Below are 21,450 nucleotides of genomic sequence, written 5' to 3' on the forward strand. Positions count from 1 at the left end.
AAGGAAGTTTTCCCTTTTGAGAGGACAGATTATTCACCCAACCTTTTAAGCTGTCAGCTGTAAAATTAACTTGGACTATTGCTGGTGAGTGCCTATTGAAGTAGATTGAATCTAATCCATCAGTTTTTAAAAGGACTTCTACCTTCCACAGAGATTGTTAGTTGTGGATGTGGCTTCCTTGCCCTTTGGACTCCTGTTTACTTGGGGAGCAGAAGCACTGTTCAGAACAGCCTGTTTAACTAAGGAATTGCAGGCGGAAGCAGTGCACACACAAACTAATAATCCTAAAAGCAATCTGCTGGTGCATCGATGTTCTCATGCAAGAAGGAGACGGGAACAGCAATAGCAATACTTCATTATTTGATATATGGTTTATTATTTCACTTACTAGAGTTTAGTGAACATTCATGTAAAAGCTTTTCCCAGTAGCATCGGGAGGCTGTACAGCACTGACTGGGTTCAAGTGGTAGATGGAAGGGAGGTTTAAAAATAGATATTTGAAAAAATGTTACCAAAACCCAGAAGCTGGGATTTTTGAAAAGCATGTATCAAGCTAGGCACTTGGCTCTCAATGAGAGTTGAAAGGCCAGCGTAAGAATTTGGCCAGCTAAGCCTCAGCATGTCTTAAAGGATGTTTAGGGCTGTTGTGCCACAGTAAATAGCAGGCTGTTGCCAAAACATCATTTCCAGTCAGACAGGACAAGTAAACAAACAAAGATCAGAGCGTATCACCAGGCATTAGAATTGCAAGTGCAGGGATGCAAATTCAGAGCCAGGGAGTTCAACCATGATAGCTGGGATGTGAACTGATAATTTTTGATGTCAGGTTTTGTCTTCTTCCCAGGCAAATGTCTTCCTAGCCTTCTTGCCATCTTGCTGTTTAAGCTAAGGGTCACTGCCAAGCTGCTTGAAACCATCCCAATTCAACTACAGCAGTTTGAGCACAGTAAATAGGACCTGATACCCACCAAGAGAAGCCTTAAGATATCTTTCTGATGTACAATGATGGATCCAAGTATTTCAGGGATTCAGTCTCACCTCTTCCTTTTCTCCTTTTTGCTTCCTGTCATTTTTGTGTACCTTTGTAAAAAGATGTTTACCTTAAAGCAGGCATTTGTGCAGAAAAACACTGGTTATGTGTAAAACAGGCCAGTTGCATTCCAGCCAGTAGTTTTATTGCTCAGAAAACTGCTTCTCCCACTTTTATGGTATTGCCAAATATACATTGCCATGAAAACAGTCCATGCTTCAGTACCATCAGTTAAATGAGCACAAGATGATGTGCCTATATTTTAGGGGCAATCTCTGCAATGGACCAAAAGGTAAATGACCCTGAAGATGCTAATTGGTCTCCTAGGATGTCCATAAACAGTCCTTTCCTGATATGGTTGACATGCATCACACTTGGAAGACAACTGTACTTCTGCATCATTTCTCCACATTATTATTTATGGGGAGAAGCAGGGGGGGTAGGGTTAGAGTTTTGTTAATAAGCAAAAACACATTATAAAAGCCCAGCATTCAAACTGTGCTCTATCCTCCCACCACAATTTATAATGTCAAAAGAAGGGGAAAAGGAGGCTGACTCATTTTGTCAAAGAATTTCAGTAGATTTAATTTTTAACCTTTTAATTTTTTCCTTCTTTAATGGATATCTGTCACCTTGGGATTTCAGTGGTCATCTGTGACTCTGGAACAACAATCCTTTGATGTGGAAATCTTGGTGCTGTTTAACGATCGATGTTTTCGCAAGTGGTGTCACAACCATGGTTTTTCTGACAAGTTTCCTAAGGTTTCATTGCTTAAAGGTGGCAGGATGTGTTGTAGAAGGTCATGGCAGATGGGACTTGAGGACAGCATGAGGTATCCAGCCACTCCCTTTTCTAATGCCCTTGACAGAGGTTGCCAGTCATGCACACACCTGCTGGTTTACAGGTGACAGGTGATTTCACTCATTCTCAAGGGCAGACTCAGCTGTCGTAATGTTTTGTAGCACCAAGTTATCTTGGTGTTATTTCATTTGGATTATATGGTATCATTTATGGGACTTAAATAGTAATTGAAAGTGATTCCGCTGAAGCTTTATACACTGAGAAAAATGTATGGCTTTCTTTCCTGAGCTTGGAGACACGGACAAAAAACTTGGCAGGTGGAGAAGGGGAAATGTTTCTGCCAGCTTCTGGTATTTCCCAGAATCCTGCCAGTCACTGCTTCCTGGCTCTCTATGCCACCTCAGAGCTCTAGCTGCTGTGTTGGGCAGCTGAGCTATGGCTGTACCTTTTGGTAATATGACAGGGACTACCTATCCTGAGCAGGGCTTTCCTCTTGCCCTTTCTGCAAGTCTGAGTAAGACTGATGGATATTTATCGTGCTAGAGCCCTTTGGAACCCATGACACTACTCCTGGCTGAAGCCAAGTGATTACATGGGACCCTGCATTGGTGAGACAAGCTGTAGGACCATGACTTCTTTCCTACTGGAACAGAGCCCATTCGTTCCTGCATAGAAGATGACCTGTTTAAAAGGCTGGTGGCTGTTTGAACTCAAATCACTTACAAAAATGTTCTGTTGTGTTAGAAGTAGCTCAGGTACTGTAGAATCATGCATATGCTGAGTTGGAAGGGACCCACAAGGATCCCAAGAAGTCCAGCTCCTGGCCCTGAACAAGAGAACTCCCAAAATCACACCATGTGCATTGTCCAAACTCTGTCAGGCTTGGTGCTGTGACCACTCCCATGGGGAGCCTGATCCAGTTCCCAACTACCCTCTAGGTGAAGAACCTTTCTCTAATATCCAACCTGAACCTCCCCTGACACAGCTTCAGGCCATTCCCTTTGGTCCTGTCACTGGGCACCACAGAGCAGAGATCAGAGTCTGCCCCTCCTCTTACCCTCACGAGGAAGTTGTAACTGCAGTGAGGTCTCCCCTTAGTCTCCTTCAGGCTGAATGGACCAAGTGACCTCAGCTGCTCCTCATACAGCTTCCCCTCCAGGCCCTTCACCATCTTCATAGCCCTTCTTTAGATGCTTTCTCATACCTTTATATCTTTCTTATATTGTAGCACCCAAAACTGCCCCCAGGACTCGAGGTGAGGCTGCACCCATGCAGAGCAGAGCAGGACAATCACCTCGCTTGACCTCACCTCCCTTGACAGGCTGCTGCTGCTGTGCCTGAGGCATCCCAGGACACAGTTGGCCCTCGTGGCTGCCAGGGCAGCTGACTCAGTGCTTTGGAGCGTGCTAGTCTGTGGGGTTTTAATGCATATTTTCCCTTCAATTGCTATGTGAAAGATATCCTCCCACTCACCTGCATTCCCACACAAAGGAAGCTGGCCACTGAGTGAACTTAAGGGATTGAAGGCGTTACCCACTTCCAAAAAGTCATTTTCAGCTATGGCACTTTAAAGTATTTTTGAAAGTTCCATTTAAAAAGAAAAAAAAAAAAGGAACAAAAAAAATGTTTTCAGTTTTCCTTTGCTGGCCCCCACAGCAAAAATTTTCTTTTTCCCCTCATTCAAAATAAAACCATCTCAAACCTGGCCTGACCAGAACTCAGGTCAAGTTTCCTCTCATTGTAAGAAGTGACAGGTTTTCTTTGAATATCCTGTCTGTTTTACCCTCCATCTGAAAGATGGCTCTGCTAGCAGCTCAGTGCACCTTTAATTCCTTGTGATGAAAAAATAAATAGGTACTGTTTAGGACTTAAAATGCTACCAGTACCCCTTGCAGCTACAGGCTGTGGAGAGCTTGTACCAGCAGAAACCAGGTTAGAGCCACATCCAACATTTGAAACCTTCCTGCATCCCTCATGATGCTAGGACCATCCCCAGGTGAGGCATTTAGTCCCTCTGTTTTTTCACCAAAGCTGCTGCAGAGTTTAGTGTTGTTTTCCTCTGTTGCAATGTAAAAGGAACTTGCAGTTCTGCTTGAGAGTTGTTCCCAAAAGACTCATCTCTGGGTTTGGTGGCACATGGAAGCCTGGAGGACCCTTTTAGGGTCTGAAGTGGTGTAACTAAGAGCCAGAGCAATGTCAACCAGAAAGTGCACTTTTGGCTCCCGTAGCTCCAGGGCACTCAGCAGTGATCGACAGGACAGAATTTCATTTGGAATTCTGTGTGAGTCACAGAGGTCCCATAATGTCTGAATCTGAGGACTTGCAAGGGTTAAGCAAAGCCACAGCACCTCTTGGACCTCAGCCTGTAATCACAGCAGAGAGCTTCCTCCTTTGTGAATGACAATAGTAACATCCAGTGTTACATGTTACCTGTCTTGCTGAGGTAGCGAGCCACATGCCAATACACTTGTTTCTTGATAAGCTATATCCTTATGCTTTGCACTGTTTTGAATGTAAACAGTAGCCAAGGAATGTGCTACTTTCCCAGTCAGTGATGAATCCATCCAACCCAGGACCCTGTGTCCAGCAGTGGCATTAGCAGATTCTGTTCAGGAAGAGCAAACAAACCTGACTGCTATCTGAGTACCATACCCAGCATCCAGACGTTACAGACTCATCTCTGCCTTCTCGCTGTTTATGGACATATTGTCCATGAATGTATCTACCCTCTTTTTGGAACTGCTCATACTATTTGCCTTTAAAACCTGCTGTGACTACATATTCCACAAGCTCATTGCCTGCCGTTTAAGAAAGCACTTTATTATAACTGTTAAATTGGATTTAGTGAACAAGTTTTTCATTCATCTTATTTCCAGGGAGCTTTCTCCTCTCTTAATTGAGAACTCTCAGCTTTTTAAGGCTGCCTTGATAAGACAGCTGCACTATCATCCACATTTCTTTACCTGCCCTTCTTGGTACATTCCCTCAGTCCATTTTGTCCCTCTTGCAATGCTGAGAGCTGTGACAAGCCTCAGTCAGGATGTGAGTGCACCTGCGTTTTGCACATGGGCAAAACCATGCTTTCTGCATTGTTCTCAACTCCCTTCCTGATGATGCTCAACAATTTGATGCTTCTTCTGGCTGACACTGCACATTGAGCTGATGAATGAAACCGGGAATTACTAATGAGAATATGCTATTGTGATCAAGGCTGGCTGTGGTATACAGTTAAATATGGCCATTCTGATTTTTTTTTTCTTTTTTAAACCATATTCTATTGGCAGTTTCAGTGAAAGACAAATATTACCAGCCAGGGTAACAACTCCAAATTGGACAGCTTTGGGTCACTGTATTTTCTCAGTCTCCCCTTTCTGCCCAGAGCATTAGTAGTGTTCTTTATGGTGTGAACTAGAGCACCCATAAGTAATACGCACATTCTTCCTGGATTTGTGTGCAGGGGCCCAACATGACTTAAACTTATGTCTCTTGTTCAAAAACTTGATCATAAGGATGTGGAATCACTTCTTTCTGACACTTCCATTTGAAGAGGTTTTATGACTCAGATGCACAAATTAACTTCCAGTGAGTTAAAAAGTAGAAGCTTTAGCCCAGAAGCAACACCTACCCAGTTTCATAAGCCTGTCACACATACAGCTTTAATAAGAGCCTGTAGAATAAACAAAACTCACCTATAGAAACAATTAGGCAGTAGCAGCTGTAATTCAGGGAATTTCCAGAAGATTAGTAACAAGCTGTGAAGAGCCTATGGCCTGAAATGCAACCTTGAGCCTCTAATTCCTAGGAAATTGCTTGTCTTGTGATGGTTATTGCTGCTGAGCAATTAGCATCTGGAAGAACTTTTAGAAATTTGGCTTTTAATTTCTCTTTTTCCATTTTCCAGTTCTGGCATGAATCACAGCTCCTTGACATCCATCTCTTCCTTGAGGTGTGCATGGGTAGCAGTGAACCAGAGCGTGCTTTAAAGGGCAGAAGCATTGATCGAAGGAAACAATCAGGTACACGTGTGATTCTTTCGCCATGGAACTCTCAAAATCTAATCAGAAAAGCTTTTTTGGAGCCCTCTTCCCAGAATTTTAAGCAGTCAGAAGGAGACAAATATTCCTAAATCTAATCAGAAAAGCTTTTTTGGAGCCCTCTTCCCCGAATTTTAAGCAGTCAGAAGGAGACAAATATTCCTTTAGAATCTGTACATAAAAAAAAAAGTTTGTTTGCTATCAGTTGTTTTCATTTTTTTCCTCCAATGAATCAAACAGAAATTGCATTTCTGTTTTATGTTACAAAATAATTACACTTTTTAGTGCCTGATGTTTCTAGGTACTTTTTTTTCCTTTTCTTGTGGCCACCTTCAGCATACATATCTTAGTTTATTCAGATGTCTATGAATCTTCATAGCTCACTCCTTCAGTGCAGACCCAGTTGGAAGCTGGATACTTCCAACACCCCAGAAATGTCTCTGGAAAGGAGTCAGTCCTTTCCTTGAGGTCTGGTAAGAGTCAGTCAGAGAGATACCCTGAAACAGCAACAAACCCATGATCTCTGTGTTCCAGTTTAACCCACTGTGCATAAATCCTGCTGATGGCATTAGTTATGGTTATAATTAAAGATATACTGTAGGGTAATTTTATGCTACAATCCTAGAAATACTCTGCTTAGAGATCTCTACAGGCAAATTTAATGCAGTTCTCTGCTATTTTGGATGCTCCAGAAATGAGACCAGATGTCCCAGAACTCCATAGGCCTCCTGGTTCAGGTACTTGACATACAAGCAGTCATATGACATACACTTGGCCACAAGTGTTAATGAGAAAGTAATTAATTACAGATTCCATGTAGCTTGTATTTGAAAAGCCCCACCAGTTTTACCAGATCCAGACAGATGTGGTGTGGTGAAAGGAGTTCAGCTTCCTATATTTTATATATATACATATATATATATTCCTACATATATATACAGTGATGTAGCTGCCCAGTTGCACTCTAGAGCAAAGAATTAACATAGCCTGAGAAATATAATGTCCCTTGCTTCTAAATTGGGTTCTGTGGCCTCTTAAATGAAGAAGAATGAGTGAACTTAAGAGTCCAAGGATATCTAGAGTCTGGAGATGACAACATCAGCTTGAAGATACTTAAAATTTTAACAGGTGAGAATCCCACTTCTTGCTTTCTCGGTGCATTTTAAATTCATTTATTTTTAAATTTAATTTTCTCTTTCAGGGCTGGTTGCCATTACTTTGGCATCAGTGAAAAGATTCCCACTGAATTTCAAGGACAACTGGATTAGTTACTAGGTTTTTGTACTGGAAAAGTATGCAATTAAAAAAAGCCACGCTGTTCCCACTGGGCTGGAGCCAAGGATGACCAAGTGTGTTCGCTCAAGTGCAGCTGTGGCACTTTAGGTGCAACCCAGACAGTGAAACCCAGTCTGGCGAGAAGCTGCAGTTTGGCAACTTAGACCCACTGGGGGTCTGCCCAGGCACAGGCAGCAGCAACAGGGAATTTATTTTATGAGTCAGAGCTGTAATTTCCAAATGGTAGGGTTTGATCTGCAGAAGTTATGTCAGCATAACAACTTCACAGCAGCCAGTGAGACTGCTGTCAGGTGGGTGGTTTACCAGGAGGAGTCTTCAGCTGGAAAACAATTCTCAGGTGCTTTGCACTGAATGGGAAATGTAAAAAGTTTTATTAATGTTTTTTGTATAGTGTTTACTGCCTCATTTCAGTACTCCCTAACACCAACCCCCCCCCCCCTTTTCTGAAGTAATTATCTATTTTCTACAAATCTTACTGATATGAAGGGATGCCTCTACACTGTCTAACTCCAGCTGCAGGTCTCAGCCTCCCTAACAAGGTATGTGTGTGCGCTTTGAGAATGACGGAATAGTTTGGGTTTGAAGGGAAGTTTAAAGGTGATCTAGTCCAGCTGCCCTGTGATAAGCAGGAACATCTCCAACTCCATCAGGTTACTAAGATCCCTGCCCAACATGTCCTTGAACATCTCCAGGGACAGTTCATCTACAACTGCCCTGGGCAACCTGTTCCAGTGATTCACCACCCTCACTGTAAAACTTTTCTTCCTTATATCTAGTCTGAATTGACCCTCTTTTAGTTTAGAACAATTCCCCCTTGTCCTACATCAGCAGGCCATGCTAAAAAGTCTGTCCCCATCTTTCTTACAAGCTCCCTTTAAGTACTGAGAGGTTCTAATATGGTCTCCCTGGAGCCTTCTCTTTTCCAGGCTGAACAACCCCAATGCCCTTATTCTTGTGAATTTTCCCATGAATTCCCGTGGAAATAGTTGCTTCTGTAATGCTATGCATATGTTTTGAGGGCTCAGAAAAGGCAGGGAAATTACAAACATGTGAGCTCAGAGCTTCTGAGAAAATGAGGACTGCCAGTGTTTCCGTAATTAAAGATATGCTCTGTAAACTGTCCCTGCCTCCCCCTTTCCCTTATCCAAGATGAATGAAATGTGGAACACTTCACTGAGCCTGGGAAGTAAAGTAAGGTTATAAAAGTGATTGCGTTTGATGATCTCACGTCCCTTTTGATGACAGGGATAAAACATGTCCAAAACAGTGCCTGGAGCGGGACGTGACTCTTTTGAGGGACCGTTTGGGGTTGAAGAATGGTGCAACAAGCAAAGCCCCTCACAAACCCTCGCCGGGGTGGCCTCGCATGTGGCAGCGCTCACCTCTGGCCGGCGGCGGGCCGGGCAGCGGAGTCTCCGGGGCCAAGTTAAGCTCGCCTTGATCCCGGACCCTTCTGCGGATCGCCCGCCCTCGAGCACCGTGCCAGGGCCGGGCGGGCGGCGGGGCGCGCCCCGTGGTGCCGCTCCCTCCGCGGGCGCGCACAGAGACCGGGAAACTTTCGGAGGGAGCCACTTCCTCGCCCGGCCCGGCTTGGCGGGGGGAGATGTCAGATGCCGGCAGGGGGAGAGGGAGGGGGGAAGGCGGGGAAGCGCCAGCCGCAGCCCCTCCGCCCGCTGCCAGACGGCCATTTAAGCCGCGGGCGAGGGGCCGGCGGGAGGAGGCGAGGAGCGGCGGCGCAGGAAGGTGACCGGCCTGGCTCTCCGGCGGCCGCTGCCCCGCTCGCCCCTCACCCCGCCCCGAGCAGGGCTTCCCCCGCGGCTCCGTCCCCCCGCCTCTCCTTAGGGCGGGGCACGGGGGAGGGCCGGGCCGCCGGGCGGTGCGGGGCTGAGCCCGGCCATGTCTCCGGGGGCGGCGGCGTCGGGCTGAGCGGCCGTGCGCGCAGCGGGGAGCGCTCTCCGCCACCATGAGGCGGCTGCCGCTGCCCTGCCTCCTGCTGCTGCTGCCGCCGCTGCTGCTGCTGGCCGAGGTGAGACCGAGCTGCGGGAGGCGGGGGGCTGCAGCACCTGCCCCTGCCGCGGCTCGGCGGGGAGCCGGCGGGGCAGGTGTGCGGCCGGGCTCCGGCTTTGTCCCGCAGCGGCTCCGCCGGTGCCGCCCGCGGAGGGGAGGGCAGAGGAAGCTGGAGGGCCGCGGCGTGGTCCGGCGGGAGCGTCGCTCATCTGGGGCGGGATCCCCCCGGTCTCCCCCTGCCCCCCGCCCGGCTGCAGGCGGGGGCTTTGCCGGGGCTTGACCCGGCAGCCGCGGGGATCCTTTTGGGGTACGAGGCTGCCTCGGTTGTTTTCGTGGGTAAAAGCTGCCCTGGGTACAACAGGGACGGCTCCCGTTTCCCCAGTGTTGTAGCCTGCCCTCCTCGTGTCGCTGCTGGTTAATTAGTAATAGGGTATTTGCGCATTGCCCGTGCCGGTGGTGCACATCACCCGCTGGATTACAGCCTTCGGGATCAGCGCGGAGTTTCCACGGGAAAATCCTGCCGTGGTGCGGAGCGAGCAGCCCTGGCAGTGCAGGGCAGCAGATCAGCAGGAGGCCTTGGCCAGCACACTTGGCTTTGAGGCCCCGCTCTGTTCCCACGTGTGTTGCAGGATGTTCTTCCAAGAGCACCTTTCAGTGATGGAAATCAGAATTGCTTGCCAGGTGACCCAACTCATGGGTCATGAGCATGCTGGCACAGTCTCACCCTTGCTTCCCTCAGCTGATGGTGTTTTCAGTGTTCCTGTAGGAGAGTGTCATGACTGCTCTGAACTAATGTTTTGGGGCTTGCTGAACTTTTGCTTCTAGGTGTACCCACTTGCCCTCTCTGCCTCAATGGTTTCTGCTCCAAAAGTGTGAATGTGTGTTGAATAGGAACCAACGTGCACAGTAATCTGTGGTGACAGATCTGCCTGAGAGCCGCAGAACAGAGCTGTACTGCTGCTTTACTTTTTTGACTACTTTTTCCTTACCTTGCGTTGGCACCAGCTTGTGATTATAGCCCGTGACTGTTGTAAACCTTTCCTTCCTCCTCTTGTCTGTTTCATTTTGGGGTACCTTGCAGTGTTTTGTCATTTGATCTCTGTTTGTTGTTGTACCAAGCCTATGTTTAAAAATCTCTTCTGAAAAAGAGGTAAAACTGAATTGGCTAGTAAAGCACACCAGCATTTTGGAAGAACACAGAGGAGGCCTGGACTGTCCTTGGGTACAGCCTTGCAGGATCTGCCTGCCATGACTTCTGCTGTTTGTAGTTTTTCTTCTCAAGCTGAGTATGAAATCCTCTGACTTAGTGATCTCTAATGTTCTCTAAGCCAGGCTCTTAATTGGTGTCTAGTACTAAAAACAGTGGATCCTCTCCCCAGTTATATGTAGTTATATTTATGCATTCATCATCTTGGGACCCAGCTGCGGACCCTCAAGTAGGTCTTGTTGTCCCTTGATGTTATCAGGGCTCCCATCAACAAGCTACAGGACACAGGTCAGATCTGCAGATCATGGTGTGGCTTGTAATTTTAGGTGGGAACTCTGCAGCTCATGGTGTCACTATTGAAACTGCAGAAGACAATATTCTTGATTGTGACTTAATTATGCCTGTGAATGTGAAGGCTGAGGCAAGGATGTCTCAGTTCACCAGGCTTCTTAACCAGTGCTGATCAGCACCTGGTGGAGTTCTGAACATCAGGAGGACGTGCTTGAACCGCAGAGGGATGGGGCAAAAGGTCCTTTAGGATTCTTTCCTTAGAGGAGTGGGATGTAAACCAGGTACTCGCTGATGGTGTGATCCTGCAAATCATCCACTCACTTGAAATGACTAAATTTCACCATGACCACTTACATCAGGTAGGGGGGATAACTCGTATTTGAAAAGGTCATTATGTTTCTATAGGCCATAAGCAATAAGGACGCACAATAAAGCCTTGCTTGGAGGCAATGCTTTAAGCACAGTAGTCTTGTTGCCCATTCCAGTGCTGTTCACATGGTCTTGCCCTCTAAAAATGAGGATGTTGTCTAACAGGGGACGGTTTTGCTCTTTGTGGTGGGTTCTTTGCATAGGTTCAGGCGGGTATTAGAGTTGGGCAGTGTTGTTTGAGGTGTGGCGCGTGCTCAGGTACAGGGTCATGGCCTGGCACTACCTGGGGAGCTATTCAGCTGGTGTAGGAAGGTGACAGCAGCTGGCAGGATTGCCATGTGGCATGAGCTGGGCTTCGTGTGGTGCCAGTCAGAACTATTGCCCTTGTCTGCAGTCTCCCAGCCAGCCCCGGAGTGGAAAGGCAGCGAGTGGGGTGGAAGTAGCTCCTGTCTGGGTCTGGCCCCCGCATTGCCTTTCAGATGCCTGCGGGGTCGGAGAGGGGACAGCGCTCCTTACGCTGACACCATTGTCAGCCCAAACACGCTCAGGGACTGGGAAGCAGCCGGAGCTGTGGAACGGCTGTGTCATGGCAGCTCCTCAGTGGTGTGATGGGCACATGATCTTTCTGTGGTGTCTTTTACTCGAGGATAAGCATCTTGCTTCTGATGAATTACAATGTAGTGGGCAAGGTTGGAGTTGCTAAAAAACAAACCCTGCTGCCTGTTTTTTATTGAGAGTGATCATATTAGTGATATGACAAACAACATCTACTACTAAAAGAGCAACAGACGGTGTTTGTGTGCTTGCTTTGGTGCTTAGAATTACAAATGCCTTTTATGTGGACCTAATAGCTTGTTCTTACAGCTTATTCCATGCACAGAACTACTGATACTGTGTGAGTTGATTATACAGGATTATGACTTAATTACTGGTCTGAATTTCCAGCTGAGGAGTTTAAATGAAGAACCATCTTATCTCAAATGGGGGCTTGCCATGTGTGTATGTTGCATGTGAGATAATTTCTGCTATATATTGGTCATTATTGACCATCCTTGTTGAGTCTTCTCCTATAGAGTACACTAAGTTTAAATTTTAGTTTGTGGAATTATTCTGGGTAATCTTCAGTACATGCTGAAGAAAAAGTTAATAGTAATTTCCATTTAACTTTATTCTTTGGTAAGCCTCTAAATGGGCTGTATGTAGACTTGTCATAAAGTTTGAGAAATGTGAGGCTCCCTTGCTGCTTCTATACATGCACTTCTAGGGTAACCAGAGTGACAATGGCCACTATTAAAAACACAGGTATGAGCATTGCTGATCTGGAGAACTGAGCAGGCCTGAACTTAGGCAGCACAGACCTGAAAGGGAAGCTGTAGCTGTGAACAGAGTTTGCTTGTGTCAGAGGAGCTTAGAAACTTTTCATCTGCCAGGCCAGGTTATTTTTATGTGATGACTGCTTTCGTTTTTGTTTAAAACTGCAACACAGGTTAATTTCCTGAGCTTCTTTATGTTCCTTACAAAACCCCACAACACAAGCACCTTCTGCAGTACTCAATGGAGGCTTTGTTTTCAGTGTGGCATGGATGTGCCTAGCGCTTCCTTAGAGGCATAGGCTGGCTGCACATTGCAGCACACTCACATGGTTTCCAATACTTTGAGTCTCCAGCCAGCAACACACAACAAAGTATCTTCTTCTGCATATTTGAGATCAGAATTCAGGCCCACAGTGGAAATGTTGTCTGTGCAAACAGCCACGCTATTATTAGTACTTCCTCAATTATGTGAGCTACATGCAAGTTTGTTGTTGAGAATTTTCATGGCATATAATTTTTTTTTGGTTGGCATTTCTAAATACATGTGAAATTGCTGCTGTTTTAAAACCTTTGGTTGTTCATTGTGTAGGGCATAATCTATATAATTTTAATTTATGCATTTCTTTCTTTCTACTAGAATTACAGTGTATCATAGAGGGAGCATATCAACAGTGCTGGAGAGTGGTTGGGAACTTGGATGTTTGTAGGTGCAAAGCCTATCTATGATGTTTACTTGCCTGCTTGAAAGATTCTCGGTATGAGCAAAGGTGAGAGACACTACTGAACCAGTTGGTGGCTGCACATGTGGTTGTTAGCCTGGTGCTTTTAGTATGACTCCAAAATTTGAATGTAAGTAGTACCTTGAACATCATGAAAGGTTTCTGGAAGTGTAGGAGGAGCCAGCTGAATTTTCTCCAGCAGAAAGGGCCTACTGCTATGTAGGAATGGGTGAGTGAAAGAGCTTTGCCTTAAATGGAGTCATCAGTAGGAAATTAATTTTCAGCAGGAGATGACTGTACAGGGGAGGACTTTAATTGGGAGGGGGGGGAAGAAAATGAGGTGTAGGTGAACATGTGCTAATATGTAGTGTTAGAAAGCAAAGAGTATGGGGAGAGAGTGATCAAGCATCACAGGAAGAGAAGAACAAAACAGATGCACTGCTCTGGAAGGCTGCACCAAGGCTTTTCTCTAAGTGCTTTCCAGCTGTTCCCAAAAGTATCTGCTCATAAACGGGCCTCCTGGGGCTATTAATCCAAAATTCCAGGAGAAAATCCAAGATTAAGTGGGAAAAGTATTTCTGTAATCTAACAAAGAATGGACAGGTAAATGTGGTCCAACCAGAGCTGAATCAATAAACTCATGTCCTCATTTAGTTATCTTCTATGACCTTCATGGGCCTTTTCAGTAGAAAAGGCAGGGAAAGATATGTCCATATCTTTCCATAAATGTTGCTGGTATTTGGCCCATCACTGAATGTAGTTGAGGTTATTTTCTTACCATCATCAGGAAATTGGAAGAACCCCTTGATATTAGAAACCAAGCAGTCCACCCATCACTCTTTTCCTTCTGTGCTCTCTGTGAAGATACCAAAGGCCATGTAGGAAAGCTTTGTTCTCCACCTCTAGAAATGTAATAGGAGAAAAGGTAACTGTGTCTCAGAATTGAAGCAATTGCACCTAGGAGGAAGAAGAAATGGCAGCTCTAAATGGAGGAAGGAGTGATGTTGGGCTATGCTGTGGCCCCAGCCCTGTGGGGTCGGTAACTGACCTTGGCTTTACCTGGTGCTTCAAACCCAGCTGGTATGTGTGGGGAAGAGGGCTAAGGCTGTGTTTGACATGAGTATGGCTTCGGGGGGGAGAAGGGACCCCTGTAAGGATCACCTTCAGACTCTGCTAGCCAGTGCCTGCAAGTCCTTTTCTCCAGTGCTGCCCATCTGCTTGTTCTGTTTCCTTTTCCTGTTCTTGTTGTACCTCCTGTTTGTTTGGTACACTTCTGACTTTGCTCATTCTTTTGTACAGTTTTAACCAAACTGAACAAGTAAAAGAAATACCTAGTATGTCACTGGGAAGTTCCTAATGCATGCAAAGGTTTTGTTGTGTTCTGCATGTGGGCTTCTGCTTTAGGGTTGAGAATGTGGGGGTTTTCTTTAAGTGTTGGGTTGGGTGTTTTGTTTATTGGAAGGGCTTAATGGCTTTTTGGTTGATTGGTCTGGCTTTGTGGTGTGCAGGAGAAGGCTGTCTACATACTGTAGCACTGATTTCTGTGTACTGTGCACCAAATGAGCCAGGGCTTGAGTATAAGGAAAAATTTGTGTGAACTTCAGCACCATTTTCCTCATTGAAGGTAAGAAATTTTTGCTCCTGAGACTGTAAAATCATAAAGTAAAGACTTGAACATCAGGTGCAAAGCCTTATTGCAAATTACAGTCTGTCTCTTGTGGCCTGGTAAGCAGATGCAGTCTCTTAGCACTTCTGAGCCCCAAAGTGCTGGAGCCCTCTCTCCCATCATAGCCCAGGTGAGTGGAGAGATGTAAGTGCCTGGGAGCTTCCCCTTGTTAGGCCATTGTATTTGTATCTGCAACACACCTGGCTCTGTGATTAGGTGCATTCTCAGATTAATTCCTTACTTCCTTTTGGCACTATTTTGATAGGGGCTTTTTTTTGGTGTCTGCCAGCTTGCAAGCAGTTGGGCTGAGCCTAGCCTGCAAGGGAGTGCTCCCCAAGGAGGGTTATTTGTGCAGACCAGCTTTGTGGAAATCCAGTCTGTCCTTGGTCGTTGAGGGATTGTAGCTTGGCATGGCTTTAAATGCATATTTAAAAGCCTCTGCTTCTGCTAGTTCAGCAGGATTTATTATTTTTTTTTTAATGGAGTGTGTCAAAATGAATCATTCATGGATGTCTTGGTAGGTGGGTGGTAGGACAGGGAACTCTGCATGCCTGTAAGAAGACTCCTGGTCCAGTTTATGATGTTACACATCTTGCTCTGCTTGCTGTTGGTTTGTGTCTGCAATGGTAGATTGCTCTGGAGGGTGTTTTTGCACAGGAATGCTGGTGACTTTTGTTTCTGCATTCCCCATCGTGGTGGAGCTTATACCGAACTTTGTCGTTATTTCCTCTTGTGCACTTGGATCCTAGTAAGTTAGAGCACTTCTAATCAGCTTCCTTGTTTATTTTCTTGTATATACACATGAACAAGTCACTGCTGGCAAGTCTGTTTCCACATATCTGCTTTTGAGTCCTCACTTTCAAATTGTATTTTCTACCAGCTCTGTTTCTCGAAGTGAGAAGAGAGCCATGCAAAGGATGCCAGCCATAGGACTGGTTTGTGAGTGCCACATTGACTCATGAGACAGCAGGATGCTGCAAAGGATGGGGCAGCAGAGCTTAGTTTTGGGGCAGGCCAGCCTATATAAATAGCAAAGCATGGGACCAACCGTGGTATTACAGACTGCAAAAGCTTCCTGCTGCCTCCCTGTAGCAGTTGTTGTGCCTGCAGTATCAACAGTCCCTGTGGGTCAATGGAGCTTGGTTCTTTCTGCTGCCTTTCCTTCCCAGGGTGTCCTCATGCCCAGAGTGGCTCAGACAACTGATTCCCAGACTGTCCCCTTGAAACTTGGAACTTAATTTTCCTGAAGGTCCTGTGATACAGAAGGGGAAAATTTTGAGGCTTTATTTTAAGTTACCTTCATCTGTCTGAAGTCTGAGTCAGGTTAAGGACAGGTGAATTGTTTCTGTGTGAATTCATAGTAAGAGAGGTCCCATCTTTGTCTTTATTTGTCAAAACTTGCTCTGCTGCTTGACTTTGTGTGTAAGGTGGCCTCTGTGCTTTGAAGTGGAAAGGGTAGGGTGGATGCTGGAGTGGAGGTAGACGAGGCATCCACCACCAGGGACATCTGGATTGGAAAGGTAACCAGTTTTGTGTGCTGGCAGGGATTTGGGGTAAATGACCTCTCTGAGACCAAGATGTGGTTTTGGCTGACAAAGAGAAGGGCTTCCATTGTTCCCTTCTGGGATACAGGTGAAAGAAATGCACGTTAGCAGAAAGTAGAAGTGTGGAACCATCAAGAGAGATTGACTCAGCCTTGCTGGTGGTTTTAGTACAATAATAGATGTGCCATGGTTTCACTGTACTTTTTAAACAATAAATGTGACTTTTTATGAAACACAATGTGAAGGAAAAGATTAGGTGCCTGTGGCTGGCACCAAATTTACAGATGTAAAATTGTATTGTGTTAATAAGGGAGTTTAGGGTTTTCTTCATTCTGTGATCATGATCTCTGATTCTGCAGGAATTTTACATACTTGTAAATACATCAAATTGAGGAGGAAATAAAATGGACAGCAGTAAATTGGTAGGGTCCTTTTAGATAATCAAATTCTGTTTTTCTTTATTTGCTTTTCTGTGGTGAAGGCAGATATGGGAACTCGAAAGTCTTCTTGACACTGCATGTTCTATAATTGCCCATTTATAACCAACTTTGGAATTGGGTCCATGGCTTTCCTGCTACATGAATTATATTTCCTAAATTCTGGTGTTCTTTTCATCTTCTTGCAGGGTCAGTTGCTTCTTCTAATACTAGGCCTGAAGTTCAATACCAATAAAAATGTCCTTTTTCTGGTCAATTCTGTTGTGATTTTTTTTTTGCTAAGTAGGCTGTGCCTGGTTAAGAGGTCTTTGATGGTTTCACCTTCTATGGATTTATACTTTTTGACTTTATAAAGGGGAAATGTGGGAATTGTAGCCGCAGTTTCCTTCCTACAGTCTTTGTAAATGTGTATCTTCAACAAAAAAAAAGAAGTTCTTTCTTAGGGGAAGTTCATTATCTGTGGTTCAGTTTACATAGCTCTTTCAGGGGAATTCACCTCTAGTTCCGTGCAGCTGGGCACCGGGGAGAAATGAGCAGCCCAGCTTTGAGGTCAGGATCTGGCCTTTTTAGCTGGCACACTGGGCATATCACAGACACAGGCCTGGTGTTCTAAACTCAGAGTTTCCGACAGATTTTGTATCTGACAGCTGAGGAGAGGAGACCGACGTACTCTTACATGAGGTAAAGGAGTGGCATTAATATTTGCAGAATAAAAGCTTTGGGTTTTTTTGTTTTGTTGTTGTTGGTTTTTTTTAAATTTGTTTTGCATTTTTTCAAATGATAGACTCAGTTATTCTAATTAACCTTGGACTTGTTTTAAGACTTCTTACAACCAACGAAAAAACCCCTCACTTTATTGGTGCTATCAAATTGAACATGTTCACTTGAGTGATCAGGGATAAATTAAATGTATTTCCACATCCATTTTAAAATAATTGAAACTATCCCTAAGCACATGCAAAGCACTGGTAGATATTGGTATTGTGAATGTGTTAACTGAAATCCAATTTTAAGACATAATTATGGGAAAGGACAAGGCTGTAAGATCTGGAAGTGGATCTGTTGGGCCTTTGTTCTGTAATCTCCATAACAATGTAGGTAATTGTATGTGTATGACAAATCTAAACAATACACTCCTTTGTCCCTATTAAAAAAAAGAAAACTTTCCTTTATCTATAACTTATCAAGGACTTGCATTTGGACATGTTAAAATTTTGGGGAGGTAGTTCCAGAGGAAAAAAAACTAGCCAGTTAACAGAAACACAAAACCCCCGTTCTTTTATGTGTTGAATCCATTTGGAGACTGGCCTTTTTTCCAGTTTAACAGTTAGAGATGAAATATTGTTATAAAGTGTTTAGCTGTTTCTTCATAAGAAATTACTTTAATGGCCAAATCCTCCAGCACTGTTTTAGTGCATTTTTATCTTCTTGTTGTCTTTTTCTCCAATGATTTTTCACTATTGCTGAAGGGTAGCTGATCTAAAATATAAATGTCTTAATATATTTTTATGTGGATTTAAGACTATATAATGAAAGTGTAATTGCTTTTGAGCTTTTAGTGTGTGTGCCTGATTCCTCTATGACACTCTTGTTTCTGATGTCTGCTGTGCTTTTGTAGTAAAACAGCCACATTAAAGAAGCTAATAATCAGCTCTCTATATTCATGAATTTGAAGGCCTAAAATGCTTGGAAAAAAAAGAGCTAAATCCTTAACTAACTTTATAACGTGCTTTAAAAAACCACCACACACCCAAACTAAAAAAGTCTTCCAACAAGCTATTATATCTTTTCATAATTAAAGGATATAATTAGTTTATTGTACTCTGAATTAAGCTGACTTTTTCTTTCTTGTCCATAATATTTTGCGGAGTCCTGCCACTGCTGATGAGAGTGCATGTGCTGAGCTTTAGCCAGCAGCAAATAGTTGCAGGTGGATGCAGTATCTGGAACAGCCTTAGGCGATACTCATTTCCCAGTCCTACAAGACAGATCCACGGTATGTGGTTTAACTGGTATTTTTTCAACCATTGTCTTCTGACTCAGTCTTCGTAATTTTACATGTATCTGTTCAACTATTTCCTGGTCCAGTGTGCGAAGCACAACACTGCAGGAGGAGTGAGCAGAAGGTCAGAGCTGCTATTTGTTTACTGCAGAGCAAGCTTTTCCCTCTCCACTGATAATGGAGTCTAGTTCTCTTTATGGTGAAATTGGTTAGGACTTCATCTAAGTGGTGCAGATAGTTCTCTTCTAAAGTTTGAGCAGCCGACAAAAAAAAAATTGGCCTTTTCACTCACTTGCACGGTTTTTGTTTTCAACTTGCAGGAAGGGACTGCTGTCCATCCAGCAGTTAAGTCATTAAGTTAGTGACTGGGTGATTCACACAGAGCAGCTCCTGCTCCATCCTAGCAGAGCCATTGCCTGCCTGCAGTGCTGCTGCTGGACAGAAAGTAATTTCTGATAACCTTCACTGTGCCCCACAGGTTATGCTGCATGCAGAATTCTGTGCGGTGCATTTATGGTTTGGAAGCAGTATGTGCAGTGATTCTTGCTCTCCTTAAGTTTAGGGCTTCACAATTTAGGGCTTCACAACACCACACTCAGTTGCTATTTTTAATTTATTTTCCATCTTCAAGCTAAGAAGAATACTAAGTTGTAATGCCCAGCTCTGCAAAAAACCTGTTGCTGCAGATTGAGTCTTCTGCAGTCTTGTTTCTGTAAATTGGCTGCCTTAGTTGCTTCTCTCTTGTAAATGATGTTTTTGTAATTGGAAAAAGGCAAGATGAAAAACAGGTATCTCATACGTAGACATTTATTCAGTCATTGCTACATGTGGTATTTGTCACTACTGTCTTCAGATTTCATCAAAATTCATTCCATGAATGTTAATCTGAGTTTTGCAGTGAGAACTGGTCAGCTGAATATTCTGTCTCCTCCTGTAGAAATGTGTGGAAAAGATGGGAGATAAGATAGTGCCAAACTTCAGTTTCCGGTCTGAACAAAGACCTCTTACTTTTGCTTTCCTGAAGTCAGACATTTGCTGTTTCATGCTCCAGCATAAAACATAGCACTGATGAAATCCTGCTCGAGTTTTGAAGATAAAGTTAATGACTGAGAAGTTTTCAGACTTGCAGTCGGTTGTTGTGTCAAGATTTGCTGGAGGACTTGGGAGCTGCTCATCTGCCACCCCTCGTATCTTTTTGCATTTTCCTCCCCTTTCTTGCACAGGTTGTGTTTTGTGACCTGGAGATTGTAAATGTCATGGGACATTGCATTTGTACGTGGCTACTACTAAGGAATCTTGTGGGGTTAGGATCTCTGGCAGTGACTTCAGAAAAGAAATCTTTCTCAGTCAGCAGGTGCATACAGGAAGTCAACATAGTGCCCCACCTCACCTGTCTCCACCAGGATTCACTTCTGCTCACAAACTGCATCAAAAATCAGAGCTGCAGGGGAAAAAAAAGCTTCCTTTATACAACTTCCTGTATTTGTGAATACAGGGTTCCTTTTTGGTCATGAATGGGTTATAAATCAGACAAAAGCGGGGTTGTGGGGTCTTGTCTCTTTCTTCTGTAAGTGAATTGGCTAATTCTTGGTGGGTTTGTAGATAGGAAAGGCATTCCTTACATCGGGCACAGATGGGGAAGGGGTTCTTGTGTGGTGAGATAGGCATTTACCTCTATACACAGGGCAGCCTGTGGTAAACCACTCAAGTGCTTGAGAAAAGCGAGTAGGAGTGCGAGTGAGGCTGTGCAAAACCTTGGCAGGCGTTTAGTGGACAGTGAATATCACTCTGGATACGTGTCACGGAGCAAGTCCCCGTTCTGAAGCAGCTACTCACTGCAAGAGGCATTGCGATGCTGGGGAACAAACTGGACCTCTGAGCTTCTGAAGGGATGGCACATGGCTGTGCAGATCCTGCTAAAGATAACAACCATTATATTGAAAAGGTGCAAAAACCAGTATGCTGGTAAAATGTCTGCATTGTAAATGGCTTCCATCAGGCTGTTCTAGCCCCAGGCAGTGTGTGTTGTACGTAACTGAAACAAACCCATTTGTTGCACAGCAAATACTGCTTTTTTCTGACCAACAAAACCTACAGTTTGTTTCTGGATGTCCTGTAGGGCCGTGACTGGTCTGTGGTTTGTATGTGTTGGGTGGTGTTTGGAGAACTTTAACTTGAGGTGTTCCTCTCCTTGCTTTAATGCGGCAAAGAGAGCTGAACAAGAACTGTGTGTGGGTACAGCTGAGGATGACAAGTGTACAAGAGGCTACTTGAGCTTGGTGTAAGCACTCCATCTTGTCCATCTCTGTGGAAACAGAAGGAAAGTTTCTGATGAAAAGGAAGTAGGTTGTTGGGGGAGGATGATGAGTAAACACAGAGTGTACCTGCTGCAGCTTGTGTAAGCTAACAGCGTGCCTCATCCACTGAAGCAGTGCCCAAGTATGTGCTTTTTTATTACCCAGAGCTGGATCCCATTCCCTCTGAAATGAAACCAACCCATCCACCTCCTTCTTAATTAGATCTTCTTGGGATGAGATATCCCTTCGTGAAATGAGAGGGAGGCCAAATTCACATGCACCCGCCACCCCCAGACCTTTGCACACTTGACAGCTGTGATAACATGGCACTATCCCCTCTAACTTGGATACTGTTTAAAGTGATGGAAGGCATTTCTGGACAGCTATTGCTGAACCTGCAGGCTCTCTCTACACGAGATCACCAGCTGTGTGTTGC

General features: G+C 44.6%; 1 protein-coding gene and 1 long non-coding RNA gene across 4 annotated transcripts in view; one reads left to right on the forward strand and one right to left on the reverse strand.

Moving 5' to 3' along the window:
- Positions 1 to 8,946, reverse strand: part of LOC121669423 — a 32,176-nt gene extending 23,230 nt beyond the window's left edge. The window contains exon 1 of the long non-coding RNA XR_006017758.1: positions 8,545 to 8,946. This is a non-coding gene — a long non-coding RNA (uncharacterized LOC121669423). The remainder of the gene's footprint in view (positions 1 to 8,544) is intronic.
- An 85-nt stretch (positions 8,947 to 9,031) lies between these two features.
- PTPRJ (protein tyrosine phosphatase receptor type J) overlaps positions 9,032 to 21,450 on the forward strand; it is a 72,235-nt gene continuing 59,816 nt past the window's right edge. For 2 of the 3 annotated variants that reach the window (XM_042038353.1, XM_042038355.1), the window contains exon 1: positions 9,032 to 9,188. In XM_042038353.1, the coding sequence (XP_041894287.1) occupies positions 9,126 to 9,188 (63 nt within the window). In that variant the 5' untranslated portion in view covers positions 9,032 to 9,125. The remainder of the gene's footprint in view (positions 9,189 to 21,450) is intronic. The other variant, XM_042038354.1, reaches the window with a different exon arrangement.

This window comes from Corvus kubaryi, unplaced genomic scaffold (genome assembly GCF_017639235.1).
Source record: "Corvus kubaryi isolate FWS band 111438036 unplaced genomic scaffold, C.kubaryi_AGA036_p1.0 37392, whole genome shotgun sequence".
NCBI classification, from domain to species: domain Eukaryota; kingdom Metazoa; phylum Chordata; class Aves; order Passeriformes; family Corvidae; genus Corvus; species Corvus kubaryi.